We start from the raw sequence: 26414 nt of genomic DNA on the forward strand, positions 1-26414 counted from the left end.
GATACAGTCCGTCAGTCTGCGCCGGGACCAAACCGGATTTGCGGATCTCCAGAGGTGCAAATGACCACTGCAGGAGGGCACTTTGTTAATTTAGTTCAGGTGTGAACAGTGGAGGGAGGAGAGGGGTCGCTTTGATCCAGCCTGCTGATCCTTGTACCGGAGGATCTGAGTGTCTGCAGAGAAAGACATCAGATGACATCCCAGCTATTGTTCCAGTGGTCGGCACAGACATCCATTTGCATCGGGAAGATGAATGTCACGACTTCAGAATGGAGAAGACACGTTTTTTTTAAACATTAGGCCTATAATTATCATCTAAAATCGTATTTGTAGTAGCAGTTTATAGCCCAATACAAACACTTTAAAGGTGTGTTTTCATTCAGTTCATATCTAAATAAATGGCTCCCTCCTCACCGTTTGTTAATAAGCATCGATCTGCAAACAGGCAATCTTTTCTAAGTCGTTTGTACAGCACTCATTAACTAGCCATCGGTCCATTAACAGCTGCAATCCAACAGCATTTATCCAATTTAACCTAACATGCGCTGCTCCTCCTATATGCAAGGTAGAAAGTGTTTCAAGCAGACATTTCACAACACACCTTACCCCACTGTAAATTCTGCATCACTTTATTTCGAGAAAACAGATAATTTTTAGTAAAAAATAAGAAAAAAAGGTGCATTGTTGTCAGCGTCAATTCAAATAACAGAAAGACAAATGACAAATTCAGGAAATGTTCCAAGTTGCACACAGTTTCGTCTCCAACGACATCGTAGGAGCTTCTTCAAAGTGCAGGAGAGCTCTCCACACAGTCACTTGACATCTGTCTGGGCCGCTTTACACCAGTGCAATAACCCTAAACTTCGACTTCTGAGGTGACCACACAAAACGGTAATGAGCTTCAGACACTTCCACAGGATGCTCAGGAGGCTCTTTTCCATATTTATGAGGGGCAACATCAGGACATTTCAAGTGTTATGTGGCACACTCTTAAAACTGAGGACACGTTAATATTCTCCTCACATTTTATATTAATCATCCACCATAAACAACATACTTCTCCAGTATTTCCAGTCCATGGTGGAATTTTGCTAACGATGCCATTTAAAAAATAGTATTTACATAAAATATTAATCATCTTGGTCCTGCTTGTTTTTTCTCAAGATAAATCTCTTTATACAGAAACAATTGGTGTATGTAAAATATATATATATATATATATATATATATATATATATATATAATATATATATGCTCAGAGTCAAAGGCTGTTCATTCACACACGCATTGTGCACTAATTTGGTGCTTGATGCCAATGCATGACAGGAGTGACTGAAACTTAACTCCACCTGTCCTCACCGCATGCTGATATAGCGTTGTACTGCTGTATCAGAGGAAGTCACGTCCCAAAAATGCTGAATCCTTTATAACTGCAGCAGTTAGTATAACACAGAGCCGCTTCCTGGCATGTGAACGAAGCAAGCCTCCAGTTGGTTGGTGCACATTTGACCTCTGATGTGCTGCCTGCTGTAAGAGCACATGATGCGGTTCCACTCACTGTGCTCGGCTTCTCCTGATCAGTGCATATGCTGCGCTTTGTTTAGTGCTACACAGAAACAAACAAATGAACATACATAGTCACAGAGTCTGGCACTTGTATATTCACAAGAGTCTTGACTGTTGAGGCAGTTTTTCTTTGACATGTAAACAGCAAGACCGAGACATTAATGAAAGGCCTGTGAGATGCTTCATGGAAAAGTAGCTCCCTCACAGTCATACAGAACAAGAGGCTGAAGGGTGATGAATGTCACTATAAAAATATAGGGTGGTTTATGTCAGGCGGGTTGTGTCTGAGAGAGCGTTAGAGGGATCCTCTCTGGGCCTCCGCTGGCAGCCGACCTCCCCCGTCTCTGTATCACCGATGTCCAGCTCTGGCTGATCCTCCGCCGCCACTGCTGCTGCTTCCCCTGAGGTGGCATCATAACAGGAGCACGCCTGAGCAGGACAGACAAAATGACAAGGTGAATGGTGACCCAGAGACCACATGTTGAAATTACTTTCACTAGACATTTTACATTTTAAAGCCAAACTAAAATGAAATTAATTGAACTGAATTGAATCAGTAAAATACAAAATAATATCCTTCTACCTTGATGTCTATTGCCTTGGGCAGACCTCCCTTCTTAATCCAGGGGTGGACCGCCATCAGCTCCTTCTTCTGCTCCTCTGAAAAGCGAGGCTGATTCTTCTGCAGCAGCCTCAGCTGCTCCTGGTCCTCTCTGAGCACTCTTTGGATGTCACTGCAGACACAGCAAACACAAACACCTTTATGAAGGGTTGGGTTTGCAAATAAGAGAGTTGGATGGTATATTATTAATGCTGGAGAATCACTAATGGTGAAAACAACAATACTCAGATTTTAGGAATTATCTTGAGCTATTAAAGTCATAAAACCTTTTGATAACAATGTAGGTGCAAGTTCACAGTCTAATTGAAAGTCAGGCACCTCTTACCTACTGACTGTGTTAATGTAAGGGTGCCATCTAGTGGTCAAAAATGGTACCAGCGGATTAACAACACATGCTGAACAACCATTTACACTGGGTTTTTTTAGTAAAAAGGGGCTTATTAGTATATTTACTGGTGCTGCCTAAAGGTGTTGCAAAAAGCAAGACAGTACAAACCCAAGTGCAAATGAAGGAGCAGGACTAACAGCTCACAGACTCCACATTGAGATGTGTGTGCAGCCAGAAAACACACAACAGCACTGAGGAGAGCTATAGTGAGAGGAGTTATGTGTATCTAGTGACTGACATTGCAGATTTGTCAAATGCATGAACCGCCACCTGTACAGTTTTCAAATAGTGCTGAAAACACAGTGTTGAACTTATCCTGATAAACCCTCGCCTCCAAAGACAACATCAACAATGGCACCATAACTAGCCATCTGATTACATCTAATCCGACAGGTTGCAGGACTCACCCCTCCTTCACTATTTGATTTTGTCCAGCAATTTGGGACATTCACTGTCAAGAACAAACCCCCAAGAGATGCATAAGCTCTTTAGTCCTGTGAGGAGGAAATCCGACCTGGTCAGAGCACGAGATTTTAATAACTCTGAGAAGGATTTTGAGAGAAACTTGTGAGGAAAAGAGCTGGATCAAGTTTTTATTGTCCTACAACAAGTCTTGGTATTTTTCTAAATGCAGACAGTGTCCACAAATAAGCTATCATCACACCTTTCGGATGTTTTCTGTCTCCTGGCTGCACACACACACACACACACACACACACACACACACACATCTTCTATTGTCTGTAAACAGGAAACTTGTCTATTAATGAGGATTAGAGTTGGTCTGGATGCAGGCTTACCCTTATCCTCCCATAACAAACAGAAGGTTGGTAAACTATCAAACAGTAGTTTCTTTACAGGGCATCTATCCTACTCCTCCGTGGCTATGCCCCCGTCCTACTCACCGTGATGGCAACTCATAGGTCATCATGATCTTGTCATCTGTGTTGGCAGCGAGCCGCCACAGTGGGTCCTGCAGTAGTAAGTGATCTCTCTGGTCCATCTCCACAGGCCTTCCCTCGCTGCCGCTCAAGTGACCGTTGACCTTCTTGCTGTTCTGGGAAGAGTCCACGCTGCCAAAGTATTGGCTACTGTTGTTGCTTCCTGAAACACCCAAATAGCACAGAATTAATACTTTTGAAACAAATACTTTAACTATGCTTATCTATATCACTATATAGATGAGCTAAAAGTCCAAATAGAGTCAGCACTTATCACTATTAGTAAAGTTAGAGCAAAGCTGATTGTTCACTATGGTCTACTTTCCATTCTGCAACTTGCATTCAGCTTTTCCCGCTCATTAATCCATGAGAATGTGTGAAGTTACATCTATAAGATTGAAAATTAGGTGCACACCTGTTCCACTACCGGAGGTCCCACTGGCTGACGTCCTGCTTTGAGATGTCCGGCTGTTGGACGTCCCGCTGGCTGAAGTTCCGCAGCCGTTAGACCCTGAGCCAATGGACCCAGAGGTGGCTGAGCCGGTACCCGAGCAGGAGTCCTCGTGGAGAATAATGTCCAACATGTCGCTGGACAAAGAGTTTGCGTCACTGTTGTTTCCATCGCCTCGTGAACTCGCCTGCAAAAACACAAACATAAAAGCGACACTATGAAAGAGGAGCTTGACTTCATAGCTTTGACCAGCAGACTGTAGAACGTCCTTCATCTCCTGCATCTTTACAATACAGGCAGGTGTCGTATCATTGGCTGTGTTAGACATGCTTCTGCATTTCTAGACTCAACTAGGACTATATTTCTGCAGTGAGCATGGGAAATTGTCCATCTTGTCAATCACCTGGTACACAATACCCTGTGATTATCATAGCTACACAATAAGGCTGAGCATAGTGAGCATAGTTACTTAAAACTAGTTTTTACTGGTGATTTTCATTGTAATGTTCAAGCTTAGTTTGGTTCTGGCATGCAAAAATCATACATGTGCAGTCATACATACATTACTATGTATTATAATGAGTTTTCGGTGTAACTTGGTAGATATTTTTAAGTAAATCAATAGATCCCTTGTTTTCCAAAACGTCAGATTATGTCTTCTTAAAGCTTTTCAGTTTCATGCTTTAGTTAAGTTAGCCTTGGCAAAAAGGTAACTGCAAGAACACTGCAATATTAAAAATGCTAATCACAAGTCATTAAAAAGAAAACAGAGAAACTGTTACAGTTATAATTGACATATGGAATTGGGGAGGAATGGGATTGGAGGAGTGTGGAGGTTTTCTGATGATTTGCCTACCCCTTTGCTGCAAGCCCTCAGCCTGGAGCACACTTTATCCCAAGACAAACGCTCACGGACACAGGGCGAGCCCTCGCGATACAAGGGTCCAGGTGGACCAAGTAGACTGATAGACGGCTAAAGGGTGTAAGGGATAATAATATCATGTGTTAACACCCTGGGCCACATTTCATCTGATGAGTCCAGACTGATTTGACTTTAAACATGGCAGACTACCAACCCACATTGATAAAGTTCAGCGAGGCACTGAAATTTCATCCTGACAGTTTAAGTATGTTACAGGTGAAGAATATCAGTCACAGGCTTTAGGAGACTTGGGGAGAGAAAGGAAAGGAAAAGAAAAGAGGGAAAAGCTAATAAAAAAGTTTGTTTCCTTGCTTACCTGTTTCAGCTCTCTCTCCATGGCTTGGCTACCATTTGCTCCTTTCTCCCTTTCAGCAGCGTTATTCCCTTGTCCTCCAGAAGAGAGCGCTGTGCTGTCCTGTCGGTCCACAGACAACTCCAGCTCCAGCAGGTTGAGGGGTGAGCTGCAGCGGGACTGGAAGAGGGGTGGGGAAACCGGGCCTCCCCCTCCTCCAGACTGGGGCGTAGAGGAGCGAGACTGGCCCTCCACCACGGGGGCCTTTGAGGTTTCCGAGTATGGAGGGAAGTAGAACGACGGGGCCAGGTAGCCTGCTTGAAGGCCAAAGTGGTTCTGTGAGTTGAACTGGTTCTGAACACTAAAGGGAGGTGGAGACGTGAAGGAGCCCTGTCCTGGAAAGGCAGCCTGGCCAAACGGTTGCAGCTGGGTGGGGAAGCCACCGGTCGCTGCGTGGTACACTGGCTGTGGAGGAGGCAGTCCGGGGGCCATCGGAGAGAAGGGCATGGGCAACATCAGAGCCACAATGGGGGCAACCATCGGGGTGGTGTAGGGAGCAGGATGAATGGGTGGGGCACAGGGAGGGGCTTGGGTGCCCTGACTGTCCCCGAAGCCCTGAAGAGTGCCGTCTGCGCGGGGAGCTATAGAACTGGCTCTGGGGTAAACCTGTAGGGGGTAGCCTGGCATCACGGAGGGATAGGCCATGGGAAAGGTCGACTGTGAGGAGTCAGAGCGAGACCAAGAGGTTGGGTTAAGGCCGTGGTTTCGAAGAGGAGGCCGCACGTGTTGTTGTCTGTGATGGGACACTGTGCTATCTGAGGAGTCCATCTGCCTCACTCGCTTCGACTTGGTCTTCTTATTCCGTGTGCCTCGCCGCGCACTGGGCTCTACAGTCGGTCCAACCTGCTTGGAGGATCGAGCAGCAAGTACAGCTAGAGGTTGGAGAGGATAAAATGATTGATTATTATTATACTATATTATGATTACAGATAGAAACTAAAAACATAACACTCAAGTTGTAATAAACTGGCATATGACGTGTCAGTGTGGTGGTCGTAGGTACCATCACTGGCGATCTGTTCCCTCTGACGCTCCAGGTACTGAGAGCAGTTTTCTTTGAGCGCCGTGAGTCCTCGAAGCTCCCGGACGCGATACAGAAAGGTCTGCTCCTCCTTCTGCGTATGGGCTGCCAAAACCTGCTTGGTCAAGCCCAATTTCTTGTAGGACTCCCTCTCCTGACTAGGAGGTGAAACAACAGAAAGACGAGCCCTGGAGCCCTGGTTGGACTCTACCATCTCTCCTGTTCCTGGGACATCCTCTATGATCTCTGTATGTCAGAGGGTGACAGCGGAGAAAAACTTTAACATACACTAAAGCAATGAAAAATGGAGTATAATGCAACACAACTGTTTAGCATTTGCAGTGACAATGACGATAACAACAGCGGTGTTGATCAAGCATTGTAGTGGCCTTAACAGGGACCTATGAAAAAACACCCTGGAAACCCTCTTTCAGGGCCACAGATAATATTCACTTACATACTTCCATCACAGGGTAGATCATTTGGCCTTGAGTCCGGCTTACTCACTGGTTACAATGATTACTACGGTGGCTATTGAAATATTTATACTATATTTGTGCTAAATTTACAACAATTTGCACAGATTTTTTTTTCTTTCCGTTCATCATTGTGGACGATATTAAATAATCCAGTGAGGTTCAAAGTTGTGGAACAATGCAACATTATATATTGCAAGGTGGTGAATTACTGTTTGTATACACTTTATAACACAGGAGCCATTGAACAAGCAGCTTCCATGGCGCTCACTAGTTTGCTGATGCTCGCTGCAACATGTCAGCCAATGAGTATGCAGCTGTTGGCCTGTGGTATTGAGATAAAGCACTACATTACCTCTAGATTAACATTGGTCATTTGTACTTAATACTGTATTTGTGCTTTAATGTTAATCTGGTCAGTTGATAAAACTTTCACTTCATACTAACATTGAGACGCAACACTAGATAGCATTACTATCCTTGTTTTTATTCTGATTGTTAGGATAGCAACTGAACCGTTTTACAATTTTTTGATTAAATTGAAAAAAAACCATATCACCACCACTGCTGTTATTTTGGACGGGACCCAATCACCTTGCGAACATTGAGCAGAACTAAAAAAATTGACATAGTGTGAAGAGTTTACTTTTCTGTGTTTGAGATACAAGCTGCCAAGCATCCACTGATAACACACATACACATACACACATAGAAAGACATAAAGTTGGATTTACAGTGCTGTGAAAAACCATTTGCACCGGCCTGATTTCTTCCATGTCTGCATATTTGTCACACTGAGTGGTTTCAGATCTTCAAAAAGTAGCTGATTGATGCTTGAAAATCTACAGCTGTGTCTGAGCTGAACATTTCTGTGGGCCAAAATCCAAAAGAGTGATATCAAACCTTTAAAAATATTTAACACCTAATGCAGTTATTGCACTTAATTGTGTTTCAAGTGGCCAATCCCTTTTCAAATGAGTGATCTGTTTTTTGGATAACTTTGTTCCTTATGGCGATTAAACGATGAGCTATGTTAGAAGATCTGATATCTTTGTATGATAAATATGCAACAATAGAAGAAATCAGGTAGGAAGCAAAGATTTTTTTACGGCACTGTACCTGACTCTGGTTGAGGTTTCTTGTCCCCAACATGCACTATGGTGCTACTGTAGCTACACTGGCTGGTTATGGACACCACGCTTTCTGGTTTGTTAGGTACAGGCAGGGGCAGCGAAGTGCCCCCCACTGCTGTGGCCGCGTCACTGGACTTTTTGTTTCGATCATCCAAAGCGGAGAGAGCAGACTGATTCTTCAACAAGGCTGGTTCTGCCAAAGAGACCAGAGAACAAGATATACTGACAAGGAACTGGCATTGTAGAATCTGAGAGAGAAGTTTAAAGGAAAGGCCGTAGCTTTGTATGATAAGATGACAATAAGTGTCTGCTATCGTTTCTTGATAGTGTGAACACATACCTTGAGGCACCTGCGTGCTGTTAGGTCCTTTCTGTTTGTCCTCATCCGAGTTAGAGGACGTGGTGTTAGAGGAAGACTGGCACTTCCTCTTCATTGTGATGGGAACATTACAGCTCTCCAAGTACCTGCAGTAATCATAGAAACACACCATCAATAAACTAGGTATCTGCAAGAGTAGGTGATATCACAGCGGTGAAAATCAAAAGGTTTTGTTCTACGACATTATTAAAGTGGATTACCTATGACATTTAAGAGTACAAGGCTGGGTATAAACTGTATCATACACAGGATTCTTCAAAATCATGTCTTTATCTCTGTACCTGACAACACTGTCCAGACAGCTGATCTGTTGGTAGGAGCAGACGGCCTGATCATTGAAGGCCGTCTCCTCATGGGAAGAGGACCTACTCTCCTCCATATTGGCCCCGGTCTCCTTCCAGTTGAGGGGAGCAGCTGAGTCTTTGGACCGCACCACCGCCGAGCTCTTGTGTACGGACTCTACTGGAGAAGGGCCAGGAGTTAGGGACTACTCCAGGATGTGGTCAGTTTCACAACAAATATGACATTTTCCCAACAATTTTTTTACTGCGTCTTGCTGAGACACTCTTTCTCAACTATTTAAAAACAAATATGCAGGTAGCTGTCAGCTGGACTTACTGCTATTGTTTTTCTTGATGTCATGTTTGGTTGTTTGATGCTCCTGGCTCTTCTGAAGATGTATTCCTTTACATACTTCTTGAAACGTTCGCTGTGAAATAGACACAAGACTAAGATTAAAATTATGTTTGTGGGACAATCCTAAAATACAGTCATATTGAATAAATTGGACAAAACTCAACGTGGTTAAATGAACATTTCACTCAGGGCTTAAGCGCATTTATCCTGTTATTCAGTCTAAGAACAGTCAGGTCGGTCGGTTCTTGTGTTTAAGTTCAACAACCCAGTATCTTTTATTGGCATATCACCCTGCAGAACCACATGGACTGGAATACATTGCACTACAGTGTCACTTGGGCTTTACTCACCGGTCTAGCTTTGCCGCTCACTTCCTCCTCCTCTTGTCGGATCTTGCTCCCGCTGCCGTTGTTAAGGCTCTCGCTAGAGGAGCTCATGCCCACAAGATCATTTCTGTTCAGACTACCGTAGCCACTGGAGCCACTGTTATGGACCGGCTGATCACAGATATAGAAAGGTAAGACAGTTGAAAGAAAATTGGTTTTACAATTTCCCCCCCTGATGTGTTCCATTTTTTAAATTTAATTTGTTTTTTTTGGAAGTAAGATGTTGCTCTAATCCCTCAGCTGTAAATATTAGCATTTGTATCTCTTTGCTTAAAACAACCTCTTCTTCTATAATCAGTACTATGTGTCCTTCATTTTTATACATCTTTATCCCGTCTCACCTGTAGCAGGAGCCGATGGATCTGCTCAGTAATCTCCTGGATGTCAGACTCCATGGTCTTCATCTCACGGACAGCGGACACCGTGCCCACAAAAACGTCTTCATTCACAGGACCCCTGGTAAACAGAAAGCACATCAGCAAATCAAGATCAAACAGCCCCCGGTTCATAAATGTCTTTCTACGAAACACTGGGAAATTCAAAGAGTGGCTTATTGACAGCCACTGTGACAGACGGTATATCGGCAAGACAGTGATACTCACATGCGCACTTTGTGTCTTCCGATAACAAAGGAGACTTTGCGACTCCAGGGGTTTACGAAACTGGACCAGCTGGTGTCAAGAATGATGTATTCTCCATTTCGTGCACAGAACCGGATGGACGAGTGGTCGAATGGTTGTCCTGCGAATTGAAGAACTGCAGAGAAAGTCAAAATATCAGAGTCAAAATCATGATGGGGACAGATTGCTGGTGCAGACACCGGAAATTCTGAAATCAATTAAATTCTGGAGACTCACTCTTTCTGTGAATGGCCAACATAATCGGTCGGTCATTGGGATGAAGATGGAGGAGGATCGGTGTTCCAATCAGGTCCTGGGGGAGGTACCCGAGGAGAGGAACCGCCCTGATATGCACAAAACACATCGCTCTGTTAGTTGGCGAGCAATTACATAAATTCTCTTGTCCTCTGATAGTTGGGTGTTTTGTGCTCAGAACCTTTAACTTAGAAGTAGAAACATCCCAACAATAGCTCACCTCTCATCTACATCCTGAAACACACAACTCGGAGTGTGTGTTGTGGTGAAGATGCGTTTGTCTGTTGGAATTCTAGGCGCTTTAAGAAAGAGAAAATATTTAGATTATTAATGTCTCTTCTATCTCAAATAGGATTGGGACTAGTTTAGAAAGCTTTAAAAAACCAAAATGCTTTGACGGAACAGAATTGTCTACTTCAGAATAACAATACTTTTCCCAGCTCCTAATAACTTGACCAAATCTGACATTTCTTTCTAAATGTGTTCAATTGAATATACAGAAAAGAATAGTGAATGAAAAGTATGACGCAAAGTTGAATGAGTTGTGCTCACCATCATAACCAGAGTGAACTCTCTCAGCCAGCAGCAGGCAGCAGAACTGGTCTTCTGCGTGCACCGTGTCTTGGACCTTCATCCGGTAGGGTGTCATGCGGAATGGATAGTACTGCAGATCGCCCTCGCACTCCTTACTGCCACTAGAAATGAGTTAGAAGAAAAGATGAATTAAAATTAAAGCTACAAGCACCTACGTACGGGCTTTCGCACCTTCCCGCATGTCGAAGGTACTGCCGGTTATTTTTCTTCCTCCGTTCAACAGGGTCTCACCGACCCCAGCTCAGTGCTAAGGCCCTTATAAAGATTTGTTTGTTCAAACGAAGTACAAGTTTTCACAAATAACGCCTGTCCAGGTTCACAAGGGGGCAGTGTTTAGCTATGTTTGCATTCATATCTGTATACAATTAGCGAGAGGTATGTGTTTATTATATTATTTCTGTTCTTTAGAGTTTGAGTGTAATGATTTTGTTTTCATCTTTTCATCAAAATGAGAACTTGACTGAAGGTTTGGCTTGAGGAAAGGTTTGAAAAAAAGAGTGAATGGAAAGTCCTAACAAGTACAGTAAGGTGTGTCTGCCTGTATGTACAGTATAACATTGGCCTGGAAAAATAATCTTATTCACAGTCCACAAGCGTATGATGTCATTAACTAATTGAAAAACATCGAGAGTGGAATGAAAGTATGAATAAAAACTACACACAGGTTCGAGCAGCAGATGGCCTGACGCCGGGTTTTAACCAACACACACCCACCTGATGCGACAGAAGAAGGACTTCTCCTGCATGCAGTCAGGCGGCGATGACTCTGAAACGGGAAACAGAAATGTTTTAATTCAAAAGCAACATGATCCAGCTGAATGCTATTCGGGGTCTTGGCTCCAGCAGGTGTTGAAGATTAATTCCATCAAAAAACATCACTGAGGAGCGCAGCTCTGCACTTAAATGCAATTAATTTAAACAGAGTTGATGCTAAAGTTGATGTGCTAGCCAAAGTATTTCCAGGCATATGGGGGACAAATCATATCTCATCATTGACATCTTTCGTTTTAGCCCATGAGACAGCTCAGCCTGTTCTATCCTGCTTGGTTGAGAGGGGCAAACATCATCAGTTTTATGAATAATTAAGATCAGGTCAACTTAACCCACCGCGTTGATGGCAGCCTGTGCTCGTCACCAAGAAGACTAACTATACAGAGATCTCATTAACAGTCATTGTGTATTATCTAGAGCTTTTTATTGGCACTGCGTCAGCAGAGAGCTGCCTAGTCGTTACATATTTACCTGCTCCAGTGCACATGCTCCAGGAGGGCAGCCGGTACGGCGTTGTGAAGCTGTAGAACACACTAACATCCTGCGGCGTCAAGAACTCCACAAACTTGCTGTTCTTGAACACTTCTCTTTTGCAGTTGAGGATGGAGGCAGCCTGATCAGAAATGTAGACGATCCTTCCAGTGATGAGAGAAACTGCGACTGCAAAAATGTCCTGTTGAGGAAATCCAAATGGCGGGATAGATGAGAAAACTTGTAACTGCTCAAATCAATTGTTGTATTTCTGTTCACAATCTTTACACCAGTATATGTAGAGAAAAATATCTAAATATTTGTTTTATCTTGAAGATACTCCAGTGACTCACGTTGTTTTTGAGGGTGTATTCAGAGGTAATGCTGTCTATCTCCTCAATCGTATAAGAGGACACATCCAGGCTTGAAGGTTGACTGTCATTGGTCATCAGCAGCTGGTAATATTCCTCATTGGCTGCAACACACAGATAGGGATTTTAATAAAGTTTGATCACAGCACAATATACAAAACAGAATAGATGGTGTGTGGAAACCGATATTTTGCTGAAAGCAACATGAACTTGGGTAAGGAGTTCAACAAAAACATGATCTATTTATAGTGAAGTCACAGACATTTTTTTATGATTACAAATGTCTCAGTGCTATGCTAAAATGCGCCATAATCCGTACACCCAAACTGTCGGTACTGTTGAACCTCTAACCGCCCACTTCCATGTGTAAACAGGGTAGAATTAAGCCTTTACAGACCATTACCCATAGATCTGCCTAGACAATATTCCCTCCTACGCAAAGTCACGTCTTTATTTCTTTCTTGGATCTCATTTAGCTACTACACCTCCTGATTTCCAAAGAACAGAAAAGAGATTCTTGTTATAGCTTAATAATAGCTCCTTTCATGGAACAGACCATAAAAAAGCACTGTGTAGTGGTTGACATTAACAAACAAGACACGAGCAGAGACACATGAATGCACTTTACCTTCCACTTGTTTGACGCAGCGCAGCGCGTACTTGAGGGTGTTCAAAGTGGAGGACTTGCTGTTGTGTCTCTTCTCAGCGGGCAGGTGATGCTTCAGCTCTTTCAGAGTTTTGATCATCTCCTTCTGGGTCTTGGCTTTGGCAGACTCCTGACTACTGCAAGATGCACAATCACACGCGCATGCACAGCGGCAAGTCAGATACTGCAGTCACATATTCCCTCAAAAAGAGATTTTAAAAAAGCTAGTCATAGAGAATGTGCACCATATTTTAATGTTTTCAGTGTTACAGTGGTGGTCAGTGCACTAACCTGCAGCCGCTGGTTGAAGGGTTGTCCTGCTCTGAGCTCAGCAGGCTGAAGGCGTTCGAGCTGCTGGGAGGAGACGGACTGTGAGAGTTCGAGGTGTGGGGAAGAGAAGGACAATTCAACATTTTGCATCAAATAGAGCCAAAAAAAGATTACTTTAATCCCCTCGAAGAGAGACACAGACAGAGAGGAAGAGACTCGCAACTAATCTACTGATTTCAACTCCTGCCTCACTAAATCAAAACTGAGACAGTCGTCTGTTAGGGTACAAAAAATGTTGGCATCATTTTTGGATATTTCTGAAGCACCAATTTCACAATTTTCACACACACAAACACACACAAAGACACACCTAATTTTCACCCAGCTGAGACACCTGCTGTTGCTAAGGTGCTCAGTGCCACCCCGACACTCTAATTGCCCCCCCAGATGCCACCCACAAATTTATGCCACGTCGTTAGCTTTCACCTCGCTGCTCGTAAGGTTGACGACTGATCACATAACAAACACATAAGAATCCCATTACAATATGACTAAAGGGATTTACTGCTCAGTCTTAGTTTTGTTTGGAATGACAATCAACATCACACTTTGTGATTCTAACTAATTGTCTCTCGCAAGCTCATTTCATCACAGCAGAGATAAAGCTTTAACGAAGGCCTCATCGGCTATTTGAATGGCTTGTTATAAATCCATGACCACAAATACTTTCACAGGCTACAGGTCAGAGCATTATCTGTAATATTATTATAGTATGCAATACTAATAAAATATGATTTAAAGACGGTAGTACACATGGCTGCTTTGTTAAAAAAAATTATCTTCTTAAATAATCCCAATTAACTAATTATGTGGACGGAGTTAATTTGTTTTGTCAAATTCACCCTGTAGTGTTTTTAATATGTCCCATCTTTCTCATGCCTGTTTCTCTATCTGTGTGTCTGTTAAAAAAAGAACAATGTATTTATGGTGGAGACACAATAAAGCAAGAAAGAAAGGTCTGAAGAGTGTGTGTGCTTGTGTCTGCGTGTGCGTGATGTATTGCATTAACCTACGAACTTAACACTCTTAAATCGAAATTCCTCTGAGGCATTAACTCACCACAACTCTAGTTATGTATAACCTGATTACCTGGCTAAGAATAGAAACACTTTTACAAATAGCCTCTTTAAGCACAAGCTAATTCTATCAAAGACAGCCTTCACTGCTCAAGGATCAAGGATCAAGGAACAGCTGGTTTTAGACTGGACAGACTAAGCCTGTATTAGAGTAATACTCTAAGACATTTTATCAGCGTAGGCTAATCAGCCGAGTGGTAGTGATTCTGTGCGCCACCCTCTGCTTGATATGTGTTACATAACAAGGTGCTCAAAGAGGCAGGGGAGTTTCTGTTTTAGGTTATACTTTGTTCACAAGCTGAAGACGAGGACATGTGACTTTCTGACTTGCACAAAGGAAATAAAGGAGCAACTCACAGCACCGAAGAAAATTACATAAATTGCGGATGGACAGGAGAAAACACAAAAAAAGGAGTCAATTTGGTTTAAAAAATTAAGACTTACACGTTAGCATGTTTACTTTTTTTTTTATTGACTCACCTGAGCTACAACTCAGGTTACTATGAATAATCCGCTTACCTGCCTTTACAAATAGCCTCTCTAAGCACTAGCAGGTATCTAATTCTATCAATAATAGCCTTCAGTGCTCAAGAATGCCACAGCTGGTTTTAGACCGGACAGTTAACATGTATTAGTGCTCAGTGGGCTGAATCTGTGAGTTGTGGAAACATGTTCCCAAAAGAGAGCTCTCAAAGAGGCGGAGGTGTTTCTATTTTGGTTTCCATTCCGTTTGCTGGAGGTGAAGATCAGGGCAAGGTGGCTTTGTTTAACTAGAAACCTTCCACTGATGTGTGATCATTTGACTTTTACCTCATCAGGTGTATGTGTGGACATTTCCTTTCATTGAGGAGAATCAGAAATGTTGTACAAAGAAAAAAGCCATATAGAGAGAGAGAGATATAGAGTCTACTTGAAGTTGAGGGATTAAAAAGATATGGGCGCAAAAGGGTAGAAGTTCAATTGAATTGCTGGTGTATGCGTGAGAACGATGTACGACACAGACAGGAAGAGTGATTTAAAAAAAAGAAAAAAAGATATGGATTCAAAAGGTAAGGTGAGGAAAGAGAGATAGAGCTGAAAGTCAGAGAGACAGACCATGAAAGCTGCAGGCTCCACCCAGTGACAAACACAGACAAACAGCGTTGCTGTGGCAATAACAAGGAGTTGACACAACCTGTCTGGCATTAAAAGAAAAGCCAGCCTCCCCCGGATAACATCAATCCAGGTCTTCCTACTGGGAGCGACAGTCATTGTGTTTTTCCCACTGCTTGAGACCTGCCCTGACCTTTGTGTCTGAACCGATTTCTGGGTGCTTTGGACCACGTCTCAGAATTTGGGCTCTTTCATTTTGATTCAACCAAATCCCCCTTGTCTGTAGTAGAGCTTATATGGTAAAAAAAAAAAAAAAGTAATATCGGTGTGTATGTGTGTATCGGGCTGTATCTGTAACTGTTATGACGAGCAGCATGTATTTGGGCTGGTTCATCTAAATGTCACTCTTAGAAAGTGCTCAGCTGGCAACAAGGAGGTAATAGAAAAGTTATTATTTAAATAATTCTGTGTTTACATTTTTGTTTTGCGGGTAAACTCTCAAGGTCAGATAAAACCGATTGAGCGAGTTCACTTGTGTTTCAAACACGTGTCCTGGACGGCCATCACTGAGGCCTTGGCTCACTTATCTAGGGGCATTAGTGAACGCTGACAAACACAGCCGGTGCTGATAGCTGCATTCATTATGTTCAAACTATGGTGATGGAAGGTTGAGTGGATGTCTAAAAGACGTCAGCCTGTATATGGATATGTCAAGGTTAACTACGAGAGATGAGAAGTGAAATCCAGCATCATTTTCAGCTATCAGTCAATTTTATCCTAATATAAAGGAATGGGAAAACCACCACCACTGACCTCTTGTTGCTTTCAGAAGATTCCAGCAGTGCCGAGTCTTTACTGGTGCCATTGGAGCTGACCACGGACTCGTGGCCGTGGCTCTCATTGCCGCGACTCTGGTTGCCGTGGCTTTCGTTGCCGTGCGATTCGGTTCCGCTCCCGCTGGACCCGCTGCTCTTCATCTCCACGTCCTCCTCAGGGAGCGATCGGGAGCGGGCGTTCTTGCGATGCTTGTGTGGCGAGGCGGGAGGGTCCTGACCGCTGCTGTCGCTGCCCTCAGAGCGGAGGCCTAAGTCAGCCCCACCTTGGCTGTAGCCGCCCATCCGGTGGAGCTGTGCCATGGAGCTGCACCCCGAGGCCCCCCTTGGCATGGAGCTGCAGGAGTCTACATCCTGGTCCTCCAGCACCGCGAAGCGATAGGGCTTGGAGTCTGAATCTTGCGACATCATGAGGAGGAGTGCTGCCGTGAGCTTGTTCCAGGTTAGTTGTAATTGGATAATGTAAGAACGCTATCAGCCCATTTTCACAAGGCTGAGGCCGGAGAAAATGAAAGAGGTCACGGATTGATCTGTTGAAGGAAGATTATACGCGTTAGTAATGAAAGAACCCTTGTGCATTGCAAGTTATGCATATTTTAAATATGGTGGAATCTTATGACTGCAACAAATAATTACGGTAGTTTGTGTTCAAGTGACAAAAACCAACAAATGAAACAAATCACTTATCCCAAATAATTTTTGCATTTTAATGCCAAACTGACATGATCCGAAATCAGAGGCAACAGGAACACAATACAAACTTTATATTATGCTTTTGAAAATGATTGGCAATATGCAAAATGTACATCATTTGTATGACATCAGTTAAAATATTCCCAAAACACTGGCATGGTTTTTCAACACAAGGACGTATTAATTCATTCGCGTCCACAAATTCAAAAAAATCTTTTCAAAACAAATCGATGCTTCATAAATCCTCTTTCAAAAAGGTGTCTTTTGTCTGGTGTGATATCAAAGCACACAGCAGGGTTTAACCCCTGAACCCTGAAGAGCCCTGCGGGTGAGTCTCTGATGTACAGTCAAAATGCTCACTTGTACAGAGAGCGTGGCCTTTAAGAACAGTGAGGCTGGCCCATCTGAGCCCTCCAACCCTTTCAAAGGTTCATCCACTTGAAACACTAGACAGCATTGATCTGAATGCCACCATAGGTTGCTGCAGCATCTGAGAGACCAAGTCAAATCTATCTGGCAAAAAACATATTGAGAGCGACATATCCTAAAGTGCAAGATCAAATCGTTGAGATGAAAGGTTAGTATGAGCTGCGATCAGCCCATAATGATATAGAAGTATGCTAATTATACCATTGTGAGGTGATGGAACCGATGGTTCGTATGATTGGCTCTGTGTTAAGTACTTCCGTACTTTAGCTCACCAAGTGGAAGTCTTCTGCATTTGAACTTATTGATACATCAGCCTGGCTGTTTACCAAGGATTACCTGCCTAAGAGGCGACATACTTTCATCTCTGCCCCGGAATAGAAAAATGTCTATTATCTACGCTGACTGAAGACACTCAGCTCTATGCCCTCCTTAATTTACCTGAGCTCTTTGTGGGATCAATTTGTGTTTATCTTTGTTGTGCAGATCTGTAAATGGTCTTGTTGAAAGCTGCGAGTTTGACTAAGTTAGATAAGATAAAAGCCCTCTATTACTCATAGTGGACCATCTAACAGGGAGATATCCTCAGCCAACATATTGTTCATACTGAACATTCACAGACCGCTGACCGAGACATTTTTGTTGCACAGACGTTTTGGCAGGCGCTGCTACTCAGAGTCTGGTCCAAAGTTAAGGAGCTGACTGTCAATGTGCCGGATATTGATGAAGTCCAAGAGTTCACACCAGTAACCAGCTACAGGTACTGCAAGACATTGACATCATTAGATCCTTAACATAGCAAATCTGTTGGCTCAATCCCAACAGTCAGAGAGAGTCAGTGGAGCTTTAAGAGAGACAGATTTACACACAAGAGGGGGGAAACAAAGAGAGAGTAGGACCGTATAAACATGGTCCTTCAATTAGAGCATAAGGTGGACATATCTACTTTGATAAATTTGCAGTTTAGACGGGGGAAGTATAGACAGATATACATTTCCTCCTATACTAGAAGTATTCTTCTTAGAGTATATATACTCTCACCAAATAGCCAATACCTGAATTTCTGCACCTACATTAGTTATTTTTATTTTGACAAAATGTATGTTTTGGTTTTGGCAACATTGTTTCATACCAATAATAACCTATAATAGTCGTATCCACCTCCTCAGTAAGAGTTACCTGGGGCTAATTCAATATATTTGCCCCTTTCCCCCCTCTGTCATTAACTGAATTGACTTTATCCTGCTGAGCTGCTGCAGGGAAGGAGGTGGAGGAGAGGGACGTGGATTTCCTACGTGCCCACCAATCATACACTGAGTTATCGCACAGAGAGCTTGATTCCATAGGAAGCGGTTACATCGCACACTGAGGTGGGTACGACGTGTAATAGGTGGCTAAAAAGGCAAGATGAGAAACATAACATGATTAAAGGCGATATATTACTCCTCTTGGGCCCTTTCAGTCATTTCAATGCAATCCAAAAATGATTCAGGGCTACAAAGGGATGGAACAAATCTTGACCTGTTGGGAACATGTTGCTCACTTGGCTTTGATGAATCTTAGGGGACTTTAAGGGTGATCATTTTGAGTCACTTTTTCATTGGAACACTCCTTTCAGACATGGCTTTGAAGCATTCAAGTAAAGATTTTAATCAGGGTTGGAAACAAAATGTTGATTATGTTTGGTCAAGGTCTAGCCAACGCTGCAGTGGTGAATCCAGCTTTCCTAGAGGAAAGAGCCTGTAAGATTTCCTAATATTTATACAATATTTTAATTACAGTGTGTAGTCACCATCTTATACAATGGATTTAATTTGCATGATAGCTTACATAAGTTTACAGTGAGTGGTTCAATTAGAGTGAAACACTGCATACTTAGTTATTACAGCAGGCTAAAAGGGTACGTTACCCCATAATAACTGCACCATGAGTCGGCACCTCAGCCAGCTCCAGAAGCATGACTTTACATTATTTTAAGACAAACTGGGTATAGATATAGATTTCATAACCAAAAGCTGGCACTGAAAACTAGAAGATGTTTGGTCTTGATTAATGAACCTCAGATTCACAACGTTTATAAACCTGTACTGTTTCTTAGTTGGACGAAGTTTGGTGTTGTTAAGACAAAATGTAACTTTCAAATTTATTTATTTTTGTTTTATTACCACTTTTGGTCTAAAAAAAAAAAAAAAAGTATCTTAAAAATGAGCTCTGAAACATTTAAAATGCAAACTACAATTACCGCCTTGCCAACCAGTGATGATGCAGTTAACATCCATGTCTGTCCAAAATGTCATCACGTCATCATTTTATCCTATTAGACATTTGTGTGAAGCTGAATATGAAAGCAAACAATTCAGACATGCTGCTGATATTCTGCATGATGCTGGATCACCTAATGGTGTGTCACACTAAAAGAATCACTGATGATGCTAAATACTGACTGTTTGACCAAAATAATTAAGGAGCAAAATTCACTTAAAGTCTTTACTCACATCTTTTCTTCACCAACACATGCTTTTTGGATGGCTTCTTCCTTCACTTGGTGTTATGATCCTTTAGGCAAAGTAGCCTCAAACCATGCACACATGTGCCATTACATTTAATTCATCAGTGCACCCCTATTTAAATTGGCAAAAGAAAACTTGTATCTTTGTGCTTTCGGATTGCTGCAGCCAAGAGACAATTAGGGGTTGGGTTGAAACTACAGCTGAATACTAGCATTAAACAAATGGATTAAAGTTAACTGTTAAAAAAAGTTCATACTTAAGTTGGAGTATCACCAAATGGAGGGGTATTATAGCAGCTGACTTTAAACACTTCCCACCTCTGCCATAGACAGCTTCAACACAACAGTCGAAAACAAATTATCATGAATGAATGCTTAAAGAGGCAATGTCCTCTTTATGTAAGATGTTTTACCTCACAGCCAACATCATGAGACCGCTCACTCATATTCTCTTCTCAGTGGTGCACACTCTCTGTCATGTGCTGCCGCGTTCAACTCTTTATGTAAGGCGTTATGCCTATGAGTGTTTTGTTATTATAAACGGGACAGCGCGACCAGAAAGCACGTCTACAATGCACCACATCCAGTTATTTCGGTCAGCGGTTTTATAACAACTTTGCTGCATCGCCATAAGGCATCAATGTTAGTGCGTAACGCGTTTGCCCCTCTTATGTAAACGTATGGTCGCAAGTCACCGGTGGTGTTTACCCAGTGCATTAATCGGTTACTCCCCCTCACGATGGGATTATGTCCGCGCTGTCCCGTGGGCAGGGCTGCTGACCTGGTGTTAGTCTACTGACCGGGATCGAGTCTCACACTGACACAGTTATGCAACGCTTTCCCGTTCATACATAGTTATTTCACATAATTCTGAGCAGTTCACGTTAGCGCTTTATGTTGCATTTAAAAAAACATGTCAATCACACAGTAATAATGTACGTTAACATTACAGCTCGCACACGTATAAGTAAAATTACACCAACCTCACTAAAAAAGAAAGAAATCCTCTCTTGATCCCGCTGTCTTCGTGAAGTAAGCTCTTGTTTTTAAGTGCTCTTTATGGTACCGACTAGAGAAAACGTGCAGACGATCCCAGTGCTGGTCTGGTCTGTTGTGGTGTGCCGCTCGTTCCCCTTCAGGTTTCCTGATACACCCCTCCGCTCTGGATCTCCAGCGAAGGCGCTGTCCTCATGTTGAGCCACGCCTCCTCGGGCTCTTCGCCCATTGGTGCGGAGAGCCCTCCCTCCCTGCCTCACGGCGCTGCGAACCAATAGGCGCCGTCCGCCCCCACGAGGGCGGTAACGAAGACTGACGCTCCGCGTCGCTGCTGGTCCGCGGCGCTGTCAGTCATTTTACATAAGGATGTCGCCGCTTTCACGCGGAAACCCACGGCAACCAGTCTCGTGTCGGAGGCGAGAGCAAATTGCTACGACGACGACGACGACGCCGCCGCTGCCCGGTGAATGAAGCGGTGTCGGTGGTTGGCTCACAGCGGCTCAGCGCGGCCGATTGTTATCTAAACGGTTATACAAGTGTGTGTGTTCGGCCAATGTGGGTGAAGTGTTTGGTGCGCATTGCGTAATCGTTCGCATAATCCTACAAATTCCCTGACTCTGCAAAAAAACAACAACAATACAGTGATATAACAGTAGATGTCTGTGATCTAATTTATCGTCATCCTTACAAATCACTGCAATGTTGCATTTGCTGTTTTTTTGCAGCGTTGTTTTATTCAATAATAACATTGCTTGTATACTTTGTGATACTTATAGATAACAAGAACACGGTTTGTTGTTATTTAATTCTTACTAGGTTTTTACTACCCGAGCATTAAGATACTTGTGTTCTGGCATAGGGCAGGACAACAATAGACGAATAGAAAAGGCAATTAGCACATTCAACATCCAATGTTTCTTTCTACATTAAATATCTGTTAATGTTAAAAGCCTGTGTGAAATAAAGTATATTTAAAAATCAGTTCTTGTATATTAATCAATCAATGGCAAAATAAAGACTGACATACATACATAAAATGTTCATATTGTCCAATTACAACAATTGTATCATCTCACCTGAATGTTTACCAGTCTATTGACCCTAGAGTATAGGAGGAAGTGTATCTCTGTCTATACTTCCCCCGTCTAAACTGTGTCCACCCAATGCTCTAATTGAAGGACCATGTTTATACGGTCCTACTCTCTCTTTGTTTCCCCCCTCTTGTGTGTAAATCTGTCTCTCTTAAAGCTCCACTGACTCTCTCTGACTGTTGGGATTGAGCCAACAGATTTGCTATGTTAAGGATCTAATGATGTCAATGTCTTGCAGTACCTGTAGCTGGTTACTGGTGTGAACTCTTGGACTTCATCAATATCCGGCACATTGACAGTCAGCTCCTTAACTTTGGACCAGACTCTGAGTAGCAGCGCCTGCCAAAACGTCTGTGCAACAAAAATGTCTCGGTCAGCGGTCTGTGAATGTTCAGTATGAACAATATGTTGGCTGAGGATATCTCCCTGTTAGATGGTCCACTATGAGTAATAGAGGGCTTGTATCTTATCTAACTTAGTCAAACTCGCAGCTTTCAACAAGACCATTTACAGATCTGCACAACAAAGATAAACACAAATTGATCCCACAAAGAGCTCAGGTAAATTAAGGAGGGCATAGAGCTGAGTGTCTTCAGTCAGCGTAGATAATAGACATTTTTCTATTCCGGGGCAGAGATGAAAGCATGTCGCCTCTTAGGCAGGTAATCCCTGGTAAACAGCCAGGCTGAAGGTTATACAGTGGCTGAGTTTGGACTCATGTCAGCTGCAGATCAAACCACTTGCCAGTGGTGAATTTATGACCTGGATTTGGCACCAAAGGTTTGAAAATATTTCAGAATCGGTGTATTATTGAAAGAATGTTGAGAACCACTGCTGTAGGACGTATAAAGCGTGAACCAAATGACCCCAAGTTCTCTTGCCTTTAACCAGGCTTACATGTTTCCATCCTGACTCACTGGTGTGAATTTATATCTCTCACACTATACTGACCTCCATTCACACATGTAAATACACTGCTGTGACACTGACTCACCATCTGCTCTCGAGAGACGCTTTGCATGAACTGATCGTCGAGACCAGGCAGATTAACGAAAGAGTCATGTAAGAAATCATCACTTCCCAATTAATACAAGACGAACATATTTGTTTCATTTGCTTCAATCCATAAATGTGACAATTAGCCATGTTTCAGTGAACAACAACCACGAAGAAAGTTCTGAACATACAAGATTTGTTGTCAGTCGATTAAGTCTAATTAAGCGACACACTGCATAATATAAAATCTTTTTTTGGCGTTTAATCATGTATCTAATTAAAATACTGTGATTTATAACCGCTGAAACAAACCAAACAAATAAGCCAATCAAAACGGTTGTTGTCCTGATTCTGTCGTTGGGCGTGATCCATACTCAAAATAACAAGTTTCCACATAAGGAACAGACCAGCACCAGATGGCAGGATGAGCTCGCCTGTTATGACCGGTGTTGGTTGCCCCGTGCTCTGAGTCAGGCTGAGCCTATGCAAAGAGAAAAGGTGAGAAGTGTGGAGCATGTGCATGCTCATACATTTCAACTCCCATACCTCCGTCACATCCTCTTCCACTCACACATGTGATGTCATGTGAGGTAAACTAGATGTCCATGTAGATATGTAGATGTATACACAAGATGATAGGTAGGTGCATAGACAGATGTAATAGGTTTATAGTGTTGTTAAGTGACATTGCTGTTCGGCTATAAACTGGAAGTGTTGCCATCTAATACATACTGCTACTTAAATAAGGGCATGTACAGTATTCAGTGCCTTATTTAGATGTTTTTCAAACTCACCATCAGACTGAAATGAACATGTAGGTGTTTTGAGTGCCACTGGAAACAAGCCTCAGGCTAATCCACCCTCACGCATTCAGTGACGCAGACATCCTAATATGTCCCTGGATCAGGAATAATAATATCCATGAAAACCATGGAGGGCTCACAAACACAATGAGACACGATGATTAAACGCAAGTGTTTCCCTTGTTTGATGCCGGAAAGTAAAATGTGTGAGAGTGACGCAAGTCAGCTCAGCAGTCCTTGTCGTTCTTAGGGCCTCGATGAAAACAAGGGCATCCCTGGCGTGAGTGGGTGGAGTGAAACAGCTACCATATATGATCATCAGCGGCACTTCTAGTTTCACTCAAACAGCATGCTGAAGGCGTAAACAAGTGAGTCGAGGAGGATCATCTCCGCAAGTTGTTTGCACTGAATACTGATGTGATCGTGTGGTTAAATAAACACACATACAACTGATTTAGCAGTGTAAGAGTCTGGAGAATACTGTTACACACTGAGGCCGAGCCGAGCGTGTGAATGGTTCTGACCCCTGGAGTCATGTGAAAATCCAACGGTTTAGCAATTTGTGTTCAGAGATTAAAGCAATACAATTTGGTATATTATTGTCAAATAAAAGCACAGATTAAGTAGAAAGCACTCACAACGCCAAAAATACACCGAGGCTATCAGTCTTTCTATAGACCTGTTGGCCAGATACTACTATTGTCAAATTATCACTTAAGTCTTTAATCCAATTTTTTCCTTGGCCCATGAATTTACGTTCTGCTGAAAATAATTTAAATATGTTGTATTTTACTAACTAACTGGTAAGTAGGACAAAACGTAACTGCGAGTATGGTGTTTTCTGAAATACTATGACAAAGTAAGAGGACGCAAGCAAAGACACGTCTCTGTTTTATGGCAGAATACCACAAAACTGGCATCCCAAATCACAAAATGATATATTGTATTTTGGGCATTGATATCTTTACAAAACAGACACAAACTATAAGGTCAGTTGTATAAATCTGTGTTATCTAAGTCCACAAGTAACTTGATATACGGAGGTTGTGTGTGCAGTAGGAGGAGTACACTCCCACAGGATAAAAAAGACTGCAGTCTTCCTCCCACTCTCACAGGAAGTAACAACACTTTGAACTACGTCACTAGTGGAGATGCATAAACTGCTGCGAGAAGATGTGGGATACTTTCACATCAGGCTGCAGATAATAGAAGCGCTGTGGGATGAACCGCTCCCACTCTTTCTATTTTACATTTCAGTGGAGAGGAAAAAATGGGTCTGACAGTTTAACTGTACATGTCTTTTTTCAGAGCATGAATAATGACAGAACGAACAACAAATTGACAGATTGCAAATTAGAAACATATTAACATTTCAACAGTTGATGTAGTTCAGATTAATTTAGTTGAACTGTTCATGAATTGTAAGATATATTCTTTAGATTATCTGTTAACATCTACAGACAAAGCAAAACAGTTCAATTGTTGAATCTCAACCAATAAGCTGTTGAAATGTTACAAGGACTCTATTATCTATCTCTAGGTGGACAACCCAAATAAAGTTTTACTGAAACATACTAATATCATGCTTGGTGACATTGGTGATTAATAGTTCATACCACCGGACACATAAGGACAGCAATGAGCATCATGGAGACACTCAAACCTGGACAATCTTTTAAAAGAGAGTTCAAAACTTTCAAAAAGGCCGTCACAGGTCATTAGCATTCTTTCCCTCATATCTACAGTTTTCCTTTAATTTATTAGTTTCTGGAATTCTTCTAAGTCAGTGTGGACATCAGGTGTAGATTAGTAGGTAGATATATATATATATCTATATTATATTTGGGTTCTCAGGTGTGTCTGCCCTTACAACAAACATGACCTAACATGTAAGGCAGAGCCACATTATGCCATAGTGCATCCCCCATTTACCAAAAAAATGACTATCAATACTGTTTTTGAACTACTCAACACAAGTGCCAGCCTAACAAAGCTCCACAGATAGTTCTTCACACATCAGCCACTCTCCATCCAACAGCCAGAAGTGATTCAGTTCCATCATCTTGTGAGCATGGAGGGATCATCCTCAAACTGACACCCATGGCTATTTTTTTGTGACTACAAAGAAATGTTGACCTGTGTAGTAAGAGTATACAGTATATGACCTCTGTATTAAATCCTTAATATTTGAGCAGGACTCTCAGATAGTCGCATGCCTGTGAACGTGGTATCCCTGTTTAGCACTTGGAGGCCTGACAGCCTCCGTCTGTGAACACGCTCCCTCCCACATGCAGTTTGTCAGTGACATGAAGCCCGGTGTCAGTACTCCATTAAAACTCGTGGAATTCTGCCGCCAACGTGACGCAAGCAGCAGATGGCGTTGGCTGTTGCCCGCCGCCACCATGCTGGACTGCCAACAATTAATTGTATTCGTCAGGTTATTTTTCATGCCAAGCTAAACCAGGTGACAGCTTATACACCAGACTGTAGAAAGTGGAAGTATGAAGCCTGGTATTATGTTCACGGCTTGCCAACATAGTCAGTCACGGAGCAAGAAAATCCAAACCG

At 42.5% G+C, this 26414-nt stretch overlaps 1 protein-coding gene across 4 annotated transcripts; it reads right to left on the reverse strand.

The window, feature by feature from the left end:
• Positions 1-617: 617 nt before the first annotated feature.
• per2 (period circadian clock 2) lies at positions 618-21081 on the reverse strand. 4 transcript variants are annotated; one of them, XM_068737955.1, is made up of 24 exons: positions 20944-21081; positions 16313-16862; positions 13293-13385; positions 12984-13138; positions 12338-12459; positions 11985-12186; positions 11457-11508; positions 10701-10843; positions 10369-10447; positions 10131-10237; positions 9876-10029; positions 9615-9729; positions 9238-9384; positions 8870-8960; positions 8533-8710; positions 8213-8337; positions 7859-8065; positions 6246-6509; positions 5207-6114; positions 4825-4941; positions 3933-4155; positions 3482-3680; positions 2150-2300; positions 618-1995 (listed from the first exon to the last, which is right to left on the reverse strand). In XM_068737955.1, exons 2-24 carry the CDS (start codon positions 16741-16743, stop codon positions 1831-1833), a joined length of 4428 nt encoding a protein of 1475 aa, XP_068594056.1. In that variant the 5' UTR covers positions 16744-16862; positions 20944-21081; the 3' UTR covers positions 618-1830. The 4 variants fall into 4 exon arrangements, with proteins under 4 accessions (XP_068594056.1, XP_068594052.1, XP_068594055.1 ...); XM_068737951.1 differs by lacking the exons at positions 16313-16862; positions 20944-21081 and having other exon boundaries at positions 8533-8713; positions 13293-13372; XM_068737954.1 differs by lacking the exons at positions 7859-8065; positions 16313-16862; positions 20944-21081 and having other exon boundaries at positions 8533-8713; positions 13293-13372.
• Positions 21082-26414: the final 5333 nt, after the last annotated feature.

This window comes from Cebidichthys violaceus, unplaced genomic scaffold, assembly GCF_023349555.1.
Source record: "Cebidichthys violaceus isolate CVI_PGR_0920_01 unplaced genomic scaffold, fCebVio1.0.p SCAF_8, whole genome shotgun sequence".
In the NCBI taxonomy this organism is placed as follows: Eukaryota; Metazoa; Chordata; class Actinopteri; order Perciformes; family Stichaeidae; genus Cebidichthys; species Cebidichthys violaceus.